Source organism: Phoca vitulina, unplaced genomic scaffold (genome assembly GCF_004348235.1).
Source record: "Phoca vitulina isolate PV1807 unplaced genomic scaffold, GSC_HSeal_1.0 scaffold53, whole genome shotgun sequence".
NCBI classification, from domain to species: Eukaryota; Metazoa; Chordata; class Mammalia; order Carnivora; family Phocidae; genus Phoca; species Phoca vitulina.
Window position 1 is genome coordinate 12,450,917 of NW_022589756.1, and position 20,296 is coordinate 12,471,212.

The window sequence follows — 20,296 nt, forward strand, 5'->3', positions numbered from 1 at the left end:
AAAGACTCCACTCCAAAACTGCTAGAACTCATACAGGAATTCAGTCAAGTGGCAGGATATAAAATCAATTCACAGAAATCAGTGGCATTCCTATACACCAACAACAAGACAGAAGAAAGAGAAATTAAGGAGTCGATCCCATTTACAATCGCACCCAAAACCAAAAGATACCTAGGAATAAATCTAAGCAAAGAGGCAAAGGATCTGTACTCAGAAACCTATAAAATACTCATGAAAGAAATTGAGGAAGACACAAAGAAATGGAAAAACGTTCCATGCTTATGGATTGGAAGAACAAATATTGTGAAGAGTCAATGCTACCTAGAGCAATCTACACATTCAATGCAATCCCCATCAAAACACCATCCACTTTTTTCAAAGAAATGGAACAAATAATCTTAAAATTTGTATGGAACCAGAAAAGACCCCGAATAGCCAGAGGAATGTTGAAAAAGAAAAGCAAAGCTGGCGGCATCACAATTCCGGACTTCCAGCTCTACTACAAAGCTGTCATCATCAAGACAGTATGGTACTGGCACAAAAACAGACACATAGATCAATGGAACAGAATAGAGAGCCCAGAAATGGACCCTCAACTCTATGGTCAACTCATCTTTGACAAAGCAGGAAAGAATGTCCAATGGAAAAAAGACAGTCTCTTCAACAAATGGTGTTGGCAAAATTGGACAGCCACATGCAGAAGAATGAAACTGGACCATTTCCTGACACCACACACAAAAATAGACTCAAAATGGATGAAAGACCTAAATGTGAGACAGAAGTTCATCAAAATCCTAAAGGAGAACACAGGCAGCAACCTCTTCGACCTCAGCCACAGCAACTTCTTCCTAGAAACATCACCAAAGGCAAGGGAAGCAAGGGCAAAAATGAACTATTGGGACTTCATCAAGATAAAAAGCTTTTGCACAGCAAAAGAAACAGTCAACAAAACCAAAAGACAACCGACAGAATGGGAGAAGATATTTGCAAATGACATGTCAGATAAAGGGCTAGTATCCAAAATCTATAAAGAACTTATCAAACTCAACACCCAAAGAACAACTAATCCAATCAAGAAATGGGCAGAAGACATGAACAGACATTTCTGCAAAGAAGACATCCAAATGGCCAACAGACACATGAAAAAGTGCTCAACATCGCTTGGCATCAGGGAAATCCAAATTAAAACCTCAATGAGCTATCACCTCACATCAGTCAGAATGGCTAAAATTGACAAGTCAGGAAATGAGAGATGTTGGCGAGGATGTGGAGAAAGGGGAACCCTCCTACACTGTTGGTGGGAATGCAAGCTGGTGCAGCCACTCTGGAAAACCGTATGGAGGTTCCTTAAAAAGTTGAAAATAGAGCTACCATACGATCCAGCAATTGCACTACTGGGTATTTACCCCAAAGATACAAATGTAGGGATCCGAAGGGGTACGTGCACCCCAATGTTTATAGCAGCAATGTCCACAATAGCCAAACTGTGGAAAAAGCCAAGATGTCCATCGACAGATGAATGGATAAAGAAGATGTGGTATATATATACAATGGAATATTATGTAGCCATCAAAAGGAATGAGATCTTGCCATTTGCAATGACGTGGATGGAAGTGGAGGGTATTATGCTGAGAGAAATAAGTCAATCAGAGAAAGACATGTATCATATGACCTCACCGATATGAGGAATTCTTAATCTCAGGAAACAAACTGAGGGTTGCTGGAGTGAGGTGTGGGGTGGGAGGGATGGGGTGACTGGGTGATAGACACTGGGAAGGGTATGTGCTCTGGTAAGTGCTGTGAATTGTGCAAGACTGTTGAATCTCAGATCTGTACCTCTGAATCAAATAATGCAATATATGTTAAGAAAAAAAAAAAAGAAGAAGATAGCAGGAGGGGAAGAATGAAGGGGGGAAATCGGAGGGGGAGACAAACCATGAGAGACGATGGACTCTGAAAAACAAGCTGAGGGTTCTAGAGGGGAGGGGGGTGCGAGGATGGGTTAGCCTGGTGATGGGTATTAAAGAGGGCACGTTCTGCATGGAGCACTGGGTGTTATGTACAAACAATGAATCATGGAACACTACATCTAAAACTAATGATGTAATGTATGGTGATTAACATAACAATAAAAAAATTTAAAAAAAAATATCTACAGATACTGACAATCGGGGAACCACCAAGGAAATCCCTGCACAGCCATGTTATTATCCTACTGTTAAGACTATTACTCAATGAACCATCTGCTACTAACTGAGTTCCAAATGGTTTTTCTTGCCTCATTCATAAAAACAGACATTTGAGAGCATTCTATAATATTAATAATCAAAAAAGGAGCAAAGCAAAGGCCATGGGGTGCCTGGGTGGCTCAGATGGTTAAGCGTCAGCCTTCGGCTCGAGTCATGATCTCAGGACCCTGGGATTGAGCCCCATGTTGGGCTTCCAGCTCAGCGGGGAGTCTGCTTCTCCCTCTCCCTCTCACTCTTCCCCTGCTTGTGCTCTCTCTGTCTCTCTTTCTCAAATGAATAAATAAAATCTTAAAAAAAAAAAAAAAAGAAGCAGAGGCCAAAAGAAACACACAGAGGAAATGAAGAGAGAAGAGGAGAAAATTAAAGAAAGAGAAAAGGATTTACTTAAGAGAAAATGCAGAGAATTACAAAAAAAAAAAAAATCTCTGGACAGATGAGACAACTGCATGCATGAAATAAGAAAGGAATAAAAGGAATCATTCAGACCATAACAGGAGCAAATAGTAAACCAAAACGAAAAAAAGAATCAGTAGAATATTTGGAAGATGAAGTGAAGATGTCTCCCAAGTAGAATCAAGATACAAAGAAATAGAGGAGAAAGAATGTGAAAATCAGGACATCAATACAGAGACTTAATATGTGACTAGAAAGAAAGAACAGAAAAAAATAGAAGTTTCCATGAAAAACAAGGAATTGCTAGATTACCTGCTGTATTGACCCTTGAGAGGGACTTTGTAGTTCTGATAGGGAGTTTGTTGAATTTGTAGCTCTGATAGGGAATTTGTTGACTATTAAAATGAGAAAATTATTAGTACTAGGAAAAACAAAATGCTACATGAGAGTTATAATTATAGCAAACTACTATGATTAACCACGAACAGTAATTACTTACTCATAACATGTAAACACTGAATATTAATTTAACCATAAATATTTATATAACTAAATTTTGAGTATTACGGGAGAGTTAAGTACATGGAGTGTGGTATAAAAGAAATTTTTTCCTTGTAAGAAATTAATAGGCAATTTCACAAACTTAAAAAATCAAGCATAATATAATAACAATTGAGATATATGACTGCAAATCTTAGACAAGTGTCTAAAGAGAGGCTGCTTCCGAGGAGCTAGAACTGAACTGGGGGTAGCATGGGTAGGGCAAAAATACAACTGTTTTTTTATATGCTTTCTCTAACGTTTGAACTTCTAAATGATATCCATGAATTATATTGATAATTTTTAAATCAAGTCCTTTTCAAGGGAGGGTTTTGGAGCCAGCTGCATGACCCTTAGATGGTCCGAGTTGGGATTTGGTTTTACTCTACTTATAAAATTAGCCTATTACTTATTTTATGGATGCTGACAGAAGACACAACACTGGGTCAGAGATGAAGGAATGTATTACTTACTGCAAGCAAGCAACACGGGCATCAGTGAATTTGCCTAACTTCTCCCTTGCCCTCAAGTTTCACTGGAACACAGCATTAGGTCCTTACAGATGTAACACACCCTGTGTATCTGTGTCCCAGCTGTGGAACACTGAGTTTGGGGAATCCACTGCCTTTAGAGCAAGCGGTAAGCAAGCCTCCTCTTTGTCCAGAAGAACAACGTTATCTCATTTCTCAAAATCAGCAGCTGCATAAACAACCCCGAGAAATGGCTCAGGTAAAAGAATGGTCCGGGGCTTACAGTCTTGGCACACTCAGCGAGAGGGGTAGCAAAACGCACAGAGGCCCACAGACGATTGTCTCTCCCAAGCCAGATCCAGGCTCTACGATTTACCAGCTGTGATTTGGGGCAAGTTTCTACGTGTGAAAGGCTCATTTTTCTTATATGCGTGAGAGTGAAAATGCTAATTACCTTGAGCCTAAAATAATGTATGTGAAGGCCCCAGCATAGCGCCAGGCATACAACAGATAGTAAACTTGTTATTTGTATCTTCCTCAAAAGAAAACAAAGCCCCCCAAAAAGTATAAGTGCTGGTGTTCTCCAGAATTTGTAAATTAGCACTGTATGGACACTTGCAAGTTATTAACGTAAGTTTCCGTTTTGTCACTTGTAAAGGGGGGATGGCAAAATCCTCATCACAAGATAATGGAAGCACATCAGAGGCAGTTTAATATTATCTGCTACTTACTTTACTAATACTACTAATACATACTAATACATTCAGCTTTACTGCTTATATTACAGGAGCATTAGTGTATTAGAAATCAAATAACAAGAAGAAATTTTAGATCAAAAATGCTATGCACAGAGACTTGTCAAAGATCATAACACAATTTCAACTTTTATTTAAACTAAATATAATCACTCTTTCTTTGAAATTCGGTTGTGAAAAGAATTAAGGCTTACTTACACAATATGTATTTATTTTGAATATTAATTTTTAATAGAAAAAGCAAACTATCAACAGAAGCTTTTGAAGATGTTATTTATTCAAGGGCAATCAATTTACAATACCATAGAATAGATTTTGTGAGGAGAATTTTGCATGTGTGTGATTATGCGTATTTTTCTGAAGAAAAGCTTACATCAACTTCCTGAAGGAACCATCGACAACACGGAGATTCCACTGGTGATGGGTTGACAAGCTTTAAAATCATCTCTAAAATCAGATGACAACAAAATTCCAGATTAGAACATTAGTTACAATCTCCCTTCTAGTTCTCCAACAATCTAATCTCTCCTGAGAGTTTTTTGATTTTATAGAATCATAATAAAATACCAAATCACTCAAGTAAATACATAATATCAATGGGGAAACTCCTTATATTTTCTAAAGTTTAATTACATTTCTCTGATTTTTTTGGAAGAATCATTTATGTATCTTTTACTTTAAATGTAATAATGCTGAATGAAATATGTCATTTCTTGTGTTATATAAATATAAAATTTGAAAAATCATTTAATTAAAAAACCCATTTTCATTTTCATGAAAAATGTTTCATTGCCTTTCAAAGACAGTATACTTAGTGATTAAGGGTATAGAATTTAGAACTGGACTCCCAGATTTGCAAATTCAGCCCTATTAATCTCTGCTTTGTAATGCCCTAGGTGAGTTGCCCTCTTAGTTTCCTCATCTCTAAAATAAGGTAATATTGTTTACCTGTCTTATAAATTTGTAGTAGGGAATAAGTGAGTTGAGAAATTGTAAAGTTTTTAAAAGTGTTTACTACATAGTAAGTACAATAGATGTGTTACCCTTATTATGATATTACAGATAATATTGCAAAGCTGATAGTTAATCAAGAGGTCATTGTTCGGGGTCCTGGGTGGCAGAGTCGGTTGAGCATCCAGCTTTTGGTTTTGGCTCAGGTCATGATCTCAGGGTTGGGCTGAGACTGGGCTCTGCTGAGTATGGGGTCTGCTGGAGATTCTCTCTGCCCCTCCCGCTTGTTCTCTCCCTCTCTCTCTCTCAAATAAATAAATGAATCTTAAAAAAAAAAAAAAAAAAAGAGGTAGTTGTTCTTATGGCATTAAATTTAGAAAAATTAGGAACCAATAAAGATAATTATCAGTTTCATAAAGAGCCAAAAATGGAGTCAGAAAAGTTTGTATATATATATACATACTTAATTAATGATTGAGATAGACACCATACTCTAGGCAATGCATGTTCAAAAATGGGCAATACTGGGGCTCCTGGGTGGCTCAGTCTGTTAGGTTTCTGCCTTCGGCTCAGGTCATGATCCCGGGGTCCTGGGATCGAGCCCCACATTGGGCTCCCTGCTCAGCTGGGAGCCTGCTTCTCCCTCTCCCTCTGCCTCTCCCCCTGCTTGTGCTCTCTCTCATTCTCTCAAACAAATAAATAAAATCTTAAAAAAATGGGCAATACCTCCATTTTAATCAGGTCAACTGTTTGTCATAGGTTATAGTCATCCATTTTAACATTACTACTGCACTAAGCCAAGACTTTTTAAGAGAAAATAGAAAATACCGTATCCTGTTTATGTGTCTTGTCTCAGAAAGAGAACTTAGTGTCCTCGCTTACACAAGAAGATATTCATTTCCAAAACAGTAGAATGTGATTAATTGCCTTTCGATTTAGTTTTCTTTTGATGTGGTCAGAACATATCTTTAATTTATATATAATGTTTTGATGAAGAAATTCAGTATCACACCCATCAGGTTGACATGTATTTTTTCATCCATATGCTGTTAAAGAGGTAAGTGTATAGTACTTTAAACAAAAGAAAGATTGTCAATAAACAGATGTTTTTCAGGATATGATTTATGACAGAAGCTCTACAAACAGTGATTTTCTTTGCCAAATAATTCCTTTCAAGCCCTTCTTTTTTAAAGAATTATGTAATATCTCTCATTTTATGCCAGAAAAATAGCCAGGATATGAATTTGACATCACATGCATGGTGAGATCTTGGAAAAGATTCTGAGACTGCTATTCACTTCCCTACAAAAGGTCACAGAATTAATTCTCCAAGCCAGCATTTGAAACTGGCTGTCCCGAGAGCCTTGGATGTTTGGAAAATTAATGTGCGTATGTTCAAAATATACTTGTGCATACACTTCTAATGAACCCTTTCACAAGACAGAACATTGTGTCCACCTCATTTTACAGTTGCCTTTTTCCAGAGAGAATTTTGTAAATCTGCAAGATCATACAGGATCACTTAACCTAGCTGAACCAGGAGAAAATTGCTCTTGAAGAATGAACCCTATGAATTATTTTAGTGTGTTATGGACTCTGACTTGAAGGAGTTGTCAAATGATCCTCCTGGGACTCTAAAACATTCAACAGCTTCACATGTCTGTCTGTTTATATCTCTCAAATTATGTTAATTGGACCTCACCAAGAGTAGTCACTGTAGAACATGCATTATTATAACTTTATGTCTATGGTCTACATGAAAATGCCATTTTGGAGAATGTGGGTACATTTGGTAGTGCTGATGATTATTTTTTGTTAAAGCTTAAATAAGTTTTATATGTGATTAAAAAAAATTTTTTTTAAAGATTTATTCATTTAGAGAGAGAGGGAGAGAGAGAGCATGGGGGGACAGGTGAAGGGAGAGGAGAATCTTCAAGCAGACTCCCCGCTGGGTGGGGAGTCCGACACTGGGTTCAATTCCACTATTCATGAGATCATGACCTGAATGAACACCAAGAATCTGATGCTTAACCAATTCAGCCACCTGGGTACCCTGACTTTATATTTGATTAATTCAGGCATCTTTGTGTTCCTCTTAATTCAGTGATGGGGAAGATGGAGGAGTCTGGAGGTGGTAGAATACTAGTAATCCTTAATAAATAATATTTATTGAGTGTTTTACTATGTGTCAGATACTTGTCTAAGCATTTTACATGTATTAACTCATGTATTGCTCACAACATTTCTCCAGAGCAAGTACTATGATTACATTCATTTTGGAGATGAGAACCCTGAAATATAGTGAAGTAAAGTAATCTACCTACGGCTACAAAGTTTAGGTAAAAAAAACCCACCTAAGGTGCTCACTGATATGCTGAATTTCAACAGGAATACTTTAAGTAAAGGGGCTGGCTAGAGAGTTCTCAGTAAGAACTTTATTTGAATAAACTTGGATTTGTTTCGATCTGGGCTTCTTTTTCCTTGGTCCAAGAACTACAAATTCTTGCTAATCTTTCAAGATCATGTTTCCCAATAAAAAAATGTATATTTTCATGAGTTATGAATTATCTGGAATGCCAACATACTAATATCTTCTGGAAGGGGAAAATGGGCAGAATGCTGGTGTACACCATCCAGGTCATCCTACTTTCTGTGAGCCAAATTAGAAGTTTGTTTGGTAAGCTTAGGATTATGTCACACAGATTCTAGAAGGCTATTTCTTGACCCTGGTAAAATCTGATGAAATGCCCGAGTCCTACAGCAGAGGACCCCACTCTAATACCTAGAATTTTCAATTCCTCCAGATTCAGGTTTTTTTTCCTCTGATATTACTGCTGGATATTCACTGACAACTTCTTCAATGTTTCAAAGATGACTGGAAGTTGTCACACAGATTCCTTCTTACACCCTGTTTTTCTAATTCCCTGAATATACTTGCCTCCTCAAACATGCTGTACGTGTGATCTTGGGGAACTGTGCCCTTTGGCGTTCGGTATTAATTTTATGGAACCCACTCTCAAATTTCTTTGTTAGGGTCTTTTCTGGAAATATAGACCTTTTGTAAACATCTACAGTCCTCTGTAAAGGAATTAATGCTTGAGCAAAATAAATAAATGTGATTGGATGCTTAAATATACAGCTTTTCTCCTCCCTGAAAAACGGATTTATATATAAAGGTACAGCTGTTCCATAAAAAATAACATACCCAAGCTGGAGCAAATTTTATTCGAAGAGTTGTTAGTCACTAACCAAAGCTTGTTTCCCAGTTGTACCCTGAACAACAGAATATTCATTTGATATCATAAATTATTTTTAAAAGTAATTACTTTGTGTAAGACTGTTGAATCACAGACCTGTACCTCTGAAACAAATAATACATTATATGTTAAAAAAAAAAAAAGAAGAAGAAGATAGCAGGAGGGGAAGAATGAAGGGGGGCAAATCGGAGGGGGAGACGAATCATGAGAGACTATGGACTCAGAAACAAACTGAGGGTTCTAGAGGGGAGGGGCGTGGGGAGATGGGTTGGCCTGGTGATGGGTATTAAAGAGGGCACGTTCTGCATGGAGCACTGGGTGTTAAACGCAAACAATGAATCATGGAACACTACATCAAAAACTAATGATGTATTGTATGGTGACTAACATAACATAATGAAAAAATAATTACTTTGAATTCTTTCAGATTGACATTAACACTTTCTTGTCCAATGGATCTCAAGAATTTTCCAATGGATGTACAAACATGTATAATGCAACTGGAAAGTTGTAAGTATGGACAACTTACTTTTTCTGAACACTTTAAAAAGTATAGTCACTATAAACTTTAATGGATTATGTAGATAATTTATAATTATGTAATATTTTTTGTCAGATATTTACTAAATAGGCATGTTATCTGTCACCACGTAATGAAAGTAATCTCTTTCAACACATGCAGTCTATACTATAATAAATAAATTGAGGACCTAAGAATAACAGTTTTTATGCTTGACAAACAGCTATGTATCTCTATACAAATTACCAAAGGTAAAAAAGATGATAATCATTAATATCAAACCGCCATTTTTTCATTGGGTACCTGCTACAGACCAAGCATTCTGTATGTTATTTTCAATACTCACAAAAAAGATATTGCTGTCCCCATGTTTCCACATGTCAAAATGGTCATTTTGAGTGCTTGAGTATCGTGCTCCAATTTATGGAGGTGGTAACAACAAATCCCCTGGTTCCAAAGCTTACGCTTACTTTGAGCCATTTTGCTAAAGTTTATTGAGAGCGTGCTCTGCTGGGAATGTTATGCGTGTTATCTCAGGAGAAGAGAAATTTCTCACACTTGATCAGAGATTTATCCAAGCTTACAAGCATTCCTTTAAATTTCGTCTTTCAAAGTGGATCCACGTGCATCACTGATTAATGTTAACATAAAAATTTCAGGTCTTTCTGTTTCTTTGAACTTATCTATAGAATCAACCCAAACTTAATTGATTTTCAGTGTTTAAAGGCATAAAAATGTAAGCATTATGCAATCTTTTTCTTGTAGTACTGTGTTATATCAGGAAAAAAAAAAAAAAAAAAAAAAAAAGTCTGACATGTTCCTTGAGGAAAATTGGAAGGTAGGTCTCCGAGGCAAGGTTTGTAGTGCAGAGGATCTGTCGCTAGATGGCGAGCCTACTTCATGGGGGAATGCGGCCATTCCTCTACGTTTGGTTTCCCTTCAAGTAAGGAAGTGGAAATATCTCTTAACGCTAATAACCCCTTCTTGTTAAATTTAAATGCATTACTTTTATAAGTAGTTCTTAAATGTTAAGCGTACACATGAGTAAAGTACTGAGCAAATGAAAGGAAAATAAAAGAATGTAATTTTAGTTGGGGGAACTATTTAGAAATATAAATGGGGTGGGGCAAGAAAAGATTCTCAGCAATGGATATTTTTTTTTTTTTTTTTTGAGCCATACCATGAAGGCATTTTGAGGACAGGCTGATTCTGTATCTTGGTTGCAAAATTAGGTACATAGAAGGGTATCAAGAAAAAAAAAAAATCATGTGCAAAATAGTCGAAGACAAAAACAGTTGCCCTCATTACTAAACCAGACATGGTGGATGTTATCCACTAGGCAGGAGGAATTGTTCAAGATTTAGGAGCAAGACAATGAATCTTCTTTAAAGATTCTTTCAGCCAAATGAATCAAGGTTATTTAAGAAGGTTTCATAATATTCCAAAACAAAGTAGAAGTAGGGACAAAGGGGAATGATGTGGAAGGTAGAAACAGTAGAGGTTGATACCGTAGAGGAGGCAAAATTTTATCTTTACCCTCTTACCCTTTTTCAGGTGGGTAAAACAGGTTAACAGGAGAAAGAATACAAATTTATTTAATGTAAGTTTTATGTAACATGGGATCCCTCATAATGAAATGAAGACTCAGAAATGGCAAAACCTAAATGTTTTTATACCAGTTTGGACAAGAAGAAGCAATTATGAAAAGGCAGGTAAACTATGCAGGGAAGCTAACGGAAGATAAAGAATTATTTTAATAAGGTCTGTACAGAATTCTCTTGGCTTCGACTCCCCATTGAAGATGTTTCTTTTTTCCTGGTGTAAGAACACTCCTGTTTTCAGAAAGAAAAAAAAAAGGGAGATTAAAGTGCCCTTCTGGCATTTGCTGTTTTTCAAATGCCTTTAGCTCAAAATAATCCTTATACAAAAGGGACATACTTTGGGATGGCAGAATCTACCACACTTAATTTGTTTCAATCCAAAATAGATGTGAAGCCTCTGGGAGCAGATGAGTTCAAAGCTTAGGCAAATAGAATCATTCTGGAAATACTAACAGAGAAAGAAAACATAGGATGAGAAGTAAACGTGAAAGGGAATATTGATAAATCCCATCTTAATATATTCGTGTTTTGGGGAATTTAGGTATAAAACCAAAAGGAGGAGTTAGACCTGGGGATACACTATTAAAAGCCATAAAGGAAGTGTTTCAAACAATAAGATAACATTTCTGAAGCAGAGAATATAGAGGGAAACAAAGAACAGACCCTTCAGAAATGCCTGCATTTGGAGATAGTTGGAAGGATTTCCAGTCAAGGGATGGTCATAGATAGCAAATTAAAATCAGTATCGTTCAATCTCAAAAGAAACTGCTGAGATCTGTTTAACAGTATCAAAGGCTACCAAAAAAAAAAAATTTTTTTTAAGGTAATTGAATAAAGTGCCATTGTTATCGATGGCAAAGACAAATGTGATTAGAATGATGAGGGTCAAATCTGGAGTCCTCCAAAAAAAAATTTTTTTTTGAAGGGGGGGAAATCGGAGGGGGAGACGGACCATGAGAGACTGTGGACTCCAAAAAAATTTTTAAGTGCATGATGAGAAAGTGGGAGCAGTGAGTAAAATCTGTTACTCCATGAATGTTAGTTACTAAAGAAAGATGGGAAAGAGTATAGTGCCTGAGGGATAACTGGGTCACCGGACTTCTTTTCTAGAATAAGGAAAGCATACTGAGCTATTTTGCAGGACAAAAAGCTGACATGAACAAGACCTTTCATTGTTTCTGCCTTTCCCAGAACATTTCCAAATCAATCAAAAACTCAACATGGAAAACAGGGCCTCTTGCCTCCTCTTGCCTCCTCAGACTTGTTTCTAATTTTCTTTATCAGGAATGAATAGATTGCTTCACTTGTCCCTTTCATATTTCAGTCATTATAGACTTCCTGCTCTCTTATTAAAAATTAATTGAGCTCACAATAGAGATACTGTTTATCAAGCATCTTCAGCAGATGCTAAGAAAATCTGTGATACACAGTTCCTAGTGTAGGGAGAAGCAAGTCACCAGGAAAAGGTGGGCAGGGCAAGCCCAGGGGAAGAGAAGTCCTGTGATAGAAACTGATGAGAAAACCAAAAACACGTATGAGCTAAGGATAGCATGAAGGAATAAAAATGGAGTAAATAACTTTCAAGCCAGAACTAAAAAATACTGATTCATCAAATAGAATGTGGGAAAGGACAAAAATAAAAAAAAATGAAAATATAATATATAGGAAGCACAGAAAGAGAGCAAAAATAGCTTTCAATATTACTGTAATTACAATAAATGTGGGGCACCTAGATGGTTCAGTCGGTTAAGTGTCTGACTCTTGATCTTAGCTCAGATCTTAATCTCATGATCATGAGTTCAAGCCCCATGTTAAAAACAAAACAAAACAAACAACTTAAAAAAAACAAAACCAAAAAACCCAAAACAAACAACAATATAAATGCAAAAGTTAAATTCACATAGCAAAATAAAGAGATTCTCCAACTAGATGTTAACAAATATTAATACTTAACAATATGTTGTCAACTAAACACTTTTTAAAAACATTTTGCAAAAAATTTGGGGAGAAAAAGACAGAAAAATGCATATCAGAGGAATGTGTCTGAAAAAATCCAGGATAATAATTTCAATATCAGAAAAAAAATAACTATAGGAAAAAAATTATAAGACACAAATGCTTGAGTAACATGCTGATAAAGAAACAACATGTAGATAAGCTATAGTAATTATAAAACTATCTTCCATATAACTTCCAAGTGTATAAAGCAAAAAAGCAGGCAGAACTACAATTTAAAAAAATAGATAAATCAGTAATTTATTTGAAAGTACAGGTACAGGTATTGGAACAAAAGTAATTTATAGATAAAACTCCTGGTTTGTTTTTAGCATAGAAAAACAATTACAAAAATTTTATAGTAAACCACAAAGGAAGCTTTAATAAATTCCTAAAAATCAACACATGATGGGATGGGATCTCTCACTAAAATGCAATGTGACTGATAACAATATAAAATTACTATAAATTACTATATATTAACCTAAATTATTACATATTACTAGACAAAGATAGATCAGGAAACCAACAGCATATAATAAATGACTCCTTGTTTAAAGAAGAAATAAAGGAAAACTACATATTAAATGACATTGAAGGCATTAACTATCAAAATCTTGAGACACAGCCAAAGCAGTTTTCTGTACTAAAAACTACTGAGCTAGGTCTTTGATTCAAGAAAACCAACAAGGAAAAACAGAGCATTCAAAGAATCACATAAAAACTCCAAACTGGTACTTTGAAAAGTCCAAGAACTTAGAGACACCTCTGGAGAAACTCTTCAAAGAAAAAAGAAATTAGGTTGCATATAAGAGATACAGAGTGAAGAGAAGGAAATAATGGTAAATATACTAGACTGAAAACAATAAAGGAAAATCCTGAGCACTCCATCTTTTCCAGTCCTATCTACTGATCTGACATTAGAAAAGAACCTCAGGCAAAAGCTTTATTTGAAAAAGAGAATAAAAAGAAATCCACACACTGCAGATAGCTAATTTCATCATAAATTAATGAGAAATTCAAAGAGCTGAGACAATAGTGGGGAAAACAGAGAACATTTTGAAGACTTTTTCAATGATTTGCCTAAGAATTAAGCATAAAGATGATTCTCTCAACTTTTCTCTTAATCACAAGAATTGTATGTTGCTTCAGTTACATGAATTAGAAAAATGTAGGTGATTAGTGGAGAAAGTAGTACAGAAGTTGACTTCTGCTTAAATATGCTGTGTTTCTTGTAAAATTGTGGATTTCACTAGAAATTTATTTTAGATTACTGGGGTTTTGCAATATAGCTTGAATAAGGAATGATTGTGGAAATATAGAAATAAGGTTAGCAGTGTTGCTTGGAGACATGAAGATAAATGAGATTTCTGAAGATAGTCTTAAAAATAAAGAGCAAAAGAGAGGACAAGGAAGGCAGCATCATTAAGTTTAAGGACAGTTGAGGGACAAATAGAAAGAGTAAAACAGAGAAAGACAATGAAAAGCTCTTTGTGACATTTTAACATATGTTTCCTAGAGACTGCTTTTCAAATATTATTACTTTATTCATGGAGTGTACATTCATTTGGCACTTTCACTGAACTTGAAAAAAAATCAGAAAACCAAGGTTACTGTTTTTCAGTATTTAATTGTAAATAGAAATGTATTAGCTGCAATTCAAATGGTGTTCCTGAGTGATTCAATTGCTGCCATTTAAAATCAAAACAAAATAGCCACAATAAGACTGAAACTTTCCCTTTAGATTAACCTAGAGAGCAAATGTCAGCACCGAGCATTCCTTTGCAGCCAAAGGAGAGAATGAGTCCTCGTGTGTACAGGCACACCTCATTTTACTGCACTTTGTTTTTTTGCGCTTCACAGATACTGTAGGTTTTTTGTACAGATTGGCAGATGGTGGCAACTGTGCGTCAACAGGGTCTATCGGCACCATTTTTCACCAGCATTTGCTCACTTTGTATATCTATGTCACATTTTGATAATTCTCACAATATTTCAAACTGTTTCATTATTATGATATTTGTTACAGTGATCTGTGATCAGTGATCTTTGATGTTACTACTGTCATTGTTTTGGGGCTCCATGAATTGCACCCATATAAGATGGCGAACTTAATGGATAATTGTATGTGTTCTGACTGCCCCACTGACCAGCCATTGCCCCATCTCTCTCCATCTCCTTGGGCCTCCCTATTCTCTGAGACATAAAATTGAAATTAGGCCAATCAATAATCCTACAATGGCCTCTAAGTGTTCAAGTGAAAGGAAGGCTCTCACTTAAATCAAAGCTAGAAATGATTAAGCTTAGTGAGGAAGCCACGTCAAAAGCTGAGATAAGCCAAAAGCTTAGGTCTCTTATGCCGGTTAGCTAAGTTGTGAATACCAAGGAAAAATTTTTGACGGATCTTAAAAGTGCTACTCCAGTGAACACAAAAGATAAGAAGGCAAAATAGCCTTATTGCTGATATGGAGAAGTTTGGAGTGGTCTGGATAGAAGATCAAACCAGCCACAACCATTTCCCTAAGCCAAAGCCTGATCCAAAGCAAAGCCCTAACTCTTCTATTCTGTGAAGCCTGGGAAAGGTGAGGAAGCTAAAAAAGAAAAGTTGGAAGCTAGCAGAGGTTAGTTCATGGGGTTTAAGGAAAGACACAGTCTCCATAACACAAAAATGTAAGGTGAAGCAGCAAGTGCTGATGTAGAAGCTGCAGGGAGCTTTCCAGAAGATCTAACTTAGGTAATTAATGAAAGTGGCTACACTAAATAACACATTTTCAATGTAGATGAAACAACTTTTTATTGGAAGAAGATGCCGCTAGGATTTTTATAACTAGAAAGAAGTCAATGCCTGGCTTCAAAGCTTCAAGGCCAGGCTGACTCTCTTGTTAGGGGTTAATGCAGCTGGTGACTTTAAGTTGAAGCCAATGTTCCCTGACCGTGCCAAAAATCCTAGAACCCTTAAGAACTAATGTTAAATCTATTCTGCCTATGCTCTAAATTGAAAAACAAAGCCTGATGACAACACATCTGTTTACAACATGGTTTACTGAATATTTTAAGTGCATCATGAGACCCACTGCTCAGAAAAAAAAGATTCCTTTTGAAATATGACTGCTCCTTGACCATGCACTTTGTCACCCAAAAGCCCTGATGGAGATGGACACTGAAATTAATGTTGCTTTCAAGCCTGAGAACACAATATTCATTCTGCAGTCCATGGATCAAGGAGTAATTCTGACTTTCAAGTCTTATTATTTAAGAAATACATTTCATAAGGCTCTAGCTGCCATACATAGCGATTCCTCTGATGGATCTGGGCAAAGTAAATTGAAAACCTTCTGGAAAGGATTCACCATTCTAGGTGCCATTAAGAACATTTGTGATTCATGGGAAGAGATCAAAATATCAACATGCAGAGGAGTTTGGAAGAAGTTGATTCCAACCCTCATGGATGACTTCAAGACTTCAGTGGAGGCAGTAACTGGAGATGTGGTGGGAATAGCAAAAGAACTACGATTAGAAGTGGAGCCTGAAGATGGGGCTGCATTGCTGCAATCTCATGACAACTTGAACGGATGAAGAACTCTGTCTTATGGAGTGTTTTTTTGAGATGGAATCTGCTCCTGGTGAAGATGCTATGAAGATTGTTGAAATGACAACAAAAGATTTAGAATGTCACATAAATTTAGTCAATAAAGCAGCACCAGGATTTGTGGGGATTGACTCCAGTTTTGAAAAAAGTTCCATGGGGAAAATGCTACCCAACAGCATCACATGCCGCAGAGAAATCATAGGTGAAATCATGCGGCAAACTTCATTATTGCCTTGTTTTAAGAAATTGCCACAGCCACCCCAACTGGCAGCAGCCACCCACATCAAGGCAAGACCCTCCACCAGCAAAAAAACTATGACTCACTGAGAGCTCAGATGATGGTTAGCATATTTTAGCAATAAAATATTTTTAAATTAAGGTATGTACATTTTGTGGGGTTTTTTTTTTTTTTTTTTGGACTTAATGCTATTGCCCACTTACTAGACTATAGTATAGTATAAGCATGACTTTTATATGCACTTGGAAGCCAAAAAATTCTTTGACTCACTTTATTGCAATATTCTCTTTATTGCAGTGGTCTAGACTTGAACCTGCAACATATCTCTGAGGATGCCTGTAGGTTCGAAGTCAAACATTTCCTTTATCAAATCTAAAGGCCTGCCCCATAGAGTGCTTATTTGTCAAATCTCAACAGAATTTTACCCAATTTCTTTTATAAAAGCCAGAAGTTCAATATACTGTTATGCCTCCAGTCTACAACATCCTCATTCACCCTCTCGAGAGAATTCTAGAAGAAATACTGTGAATGCTTGCTGTTGGTTATATAGAAATTGTATTAGTTTCATTTATCTTTCTAATACTCATTTTTTTTTTTAGTGTCAAGTTCAGTCAGAAAATATAGGCCAATTACCATGACAATTTGCATCTCCAAAATTCACACCAGTAGAAACCTATTAAAATATAAATAAAAAATATTAACTCATATATGCTGCAGAGAGAATTCTGCAATGAAGCTCTACTTTTCATTACATGTTTCATTTAATTTAAAAAATAGTGTGTGATTTGTGCCCCAATTTTTGTGTGTTGTTGCTGATAATGGTGTAAGATTGAGTGACATTTGTACTGAAGATAAAGTAAAGTGATTAAAGTAAAGTGATCACTAGCCTTCCTTCTCAGGATTAGATTGTTTTAGTTTACTGAAGTTCGGGTCTACTACATGATCTTCTTTTTTTTTTTTAATTGGCCTTGTGAAGTAAACATAAAGCTATCTTTTCAAAGAACAAATTTTCATTATGATATCACAGTTTTGTTTATAAATGCATCTTGTTCATTTGCTTCACAAATTACTAGTCTATGAAGGAAGGAAACAGCTATGTTATAACTTAGACTATGCCCCTAAGAGATTGACAGTGCAAATCGATGTGCAGGAATAGGGGTGAGGAAAAAACTAAAGATTTAATTTTCAGCCTTTAATTTATACCATAACAAAAATTTCTAAATTGACGATTTTTTCCCCAGGTGAAAAAAGACACTGAAGATATTTTTTTAAGCTTGGAAGAACATTGAATAATAATTTCCTAACATCATAATAAAGCTTCGTGATTTATAAAAAGACAAAGATGACATGGGGTATATAAACTATCACTATATCTATAAAGGGTCTAATTCCTCATTTCATATCTAAAGAGGAATGTAGGTAACAAAACAGGAAAACCTCACCAACGTGAGAAAGTTAAAGAAGTTTTAATTACGCAGGTTAGAAAAGAAAATACAAGGAAATAATTCAGGGAAGAAAGGACTCTTCCACAAAGAGCAGCCTAAATCCCTAAAATTATAGGAAAAGATCTTTTTAAGGTCAACTTAAAAAAAAATACTGATAAGCTTTCAAAACATGCTTTAATGGGGTTTTGGGGTAGAAATATCTAAAGATAGATGGGAGGTTTTTGCTATTTACTTTTCAGATTCATTTCAAAACCATATCTGATATGACTCAGACCAGTTACTCTGGAATTTATGCCAAGACTATTTAAGGAATTTGGTGAAGATTTTTCAAAATTATTTCCTAACAATCTCTACTGTTTTCAAGCTCTTTCATAATTTAGAACAGTTTGGATATTATTCAAAATAATACTATGCCTTTTGCCTGGCTAGTCAGAGATACAGATTATTCTTATTTTGCTGAGTATTTATTACTGAAGCCTCTGCGGTTACAATGTTAGTTATAAAGCAAGTTTTCCCAAGACACAAATATTCACTAATGAATGAGCTACTTCTAAAATTACTCCCCACTTAAACATTATTCCATCCTACTTAACCCTCTGACTATTTTTTCCCAGTCTGTCCTCATCTTTATAAGTTCACTTTTGCTGATTATCAGATATTCTAAACATATGGTGATATAATAAAAACAGTGTAGTTACAAGTCTTACAAAAATGTGATGTCACAGTAGTTGTATTATCTTTTACACATATTATCTGATTTAATCCTAAGCACAACTTAATGAGATGGGTTTTATTTCTGTTGTAAATATCAGCAAATTAAGGTTGAGAAAGGTTAAGTGACTTTCCCAAAGTCACACAATGATGAAGTGGACAAAGCAAACTTCTGTGTACTAATAGCTCATAAGCTTAAAACAAGCATCAGTCCTTTCAAAATCTCTCTCTAGTAACCAAAGTTAGAATCATTAGTATGGGATGATGGTTATAGGTTAGTTACACCAGAGAGTTTTAGAGAAAGTGTAATTACGAAGAAGATAATTGAGCAGGCCTATAACTTAAAGGAAACCACATCTAACAACCTGCTTAATGGTAGGATTATTCAAATTAAATGCACAAGTTGTACATAAAAATGTTTTAGTTAAATAGATTTTGACATAGCAGTTGTTCCTTGTCAGGTCAATAAAATTTACTTGAGTAATATTCCTCCTGGCAATAATCAGCAAGCATGTGCCAAGTGTGAGCATTTTCTTCTTCTTCTTCTTTTTTTTTTTTTTTAAATTCCAGCTGCTAGTTAAGGACATCAGCATTTGCAAGCTGTGCCAAACCCAGAAATCTCAGCCTCTCTCTCTTCCTCTTTCAATTGAGAAAGCTGGGGCAAATGTGAGTCTAGATCACTTAAAACTGAATGTGAATCTATAGTTGATTTATAATTCTCAAAATTGATTTCAACTTAAATATATTCTTAGGCATATTCTCCCTTCAAATAAGTATTTCTTTTACATACTACTCATGGTACAAAGTATTAAACAATAACTTCTTTTTTTTTCTTCTGTGGTCTTTTAAGCTGTTTTTTAAATGACCAAAGGTCATTTGATTTCTTTTAATGATAATATAATACATTTGAATGATGTCTTCGAAAGCAGCATGTTAAGGTACACCTACGTGGTTCATTCAGTTTAATGACGGACTCTTATTTTCGGCTCAAGTCATGATCTCAGGGTCATGAGATCAAGCCTCACGTTGGGCTCTGTGCTCAGTGTGGAGTCTGCTTGAGATTTTCTCTCTCCCTCTCCCTTTGCTCCTGCGTCCCTACCCCAGCTTGTACTCACTCTCTCTCTCTCTCTCAAGTAAGTAAATGAATAAAATCTTTAAAAAAATAATTTAAAAAAATCAGCATATTTATACTGAGAAATCTGAACAATAGAGACTGTAAAACAAAGACATGCCTTAGCCTCGACTTCCGATCCTCCTTACTAGTGTTAACCAATTTTGTTTGTCCCACGTGCTATGTCTATGGTCACAAATATAAAAGAAACATAAAAGACATAAAGGACATTTCAAACATTAAACTGAAGAAAATTAAAGTGTTTTGCATATTAACATTGCCACTTTACTTCAGATTCAAATAATTTTTCTAATGTGATGGGTGTGAAACTTTATCTTCATCTCCCTTAGGTAGAGCATCCTCTTTTCTACATCCTTAGTGATCATGACTGTTTCTTCTGTCCATGGCCTGTTTTAGCTTTTTCTGGGGATTCTCTTTTCATATTTATTTATATGTGTTATTTTATAGATG

General features: G+C 35.7%; 1 protein-coding gene across 2 annotated transcripts in view; it reads left to right on the forward strand.

Moving 5' to 3' along the window:
• Positions 1-20,296, forward strand: part of GLRA3 (glycine receptor alpha 3) — a 197,468-nt gene that overhangs the window by 121,388 nt on the left and 55,784 nt on the right. For both annotated transcript variants that reach the window (XM_032389063.1, XM_032389064.1), the window contains exon 5: positions 9,043-9,125. In XM_032389063.1, the coding sequence (XP_032244954.1) occupies positions 9,043-9,125 (83 nt within the window). The remainder of the gene's footprint in view (positions 1-9,042; positions 9,126-20,296) is intronic.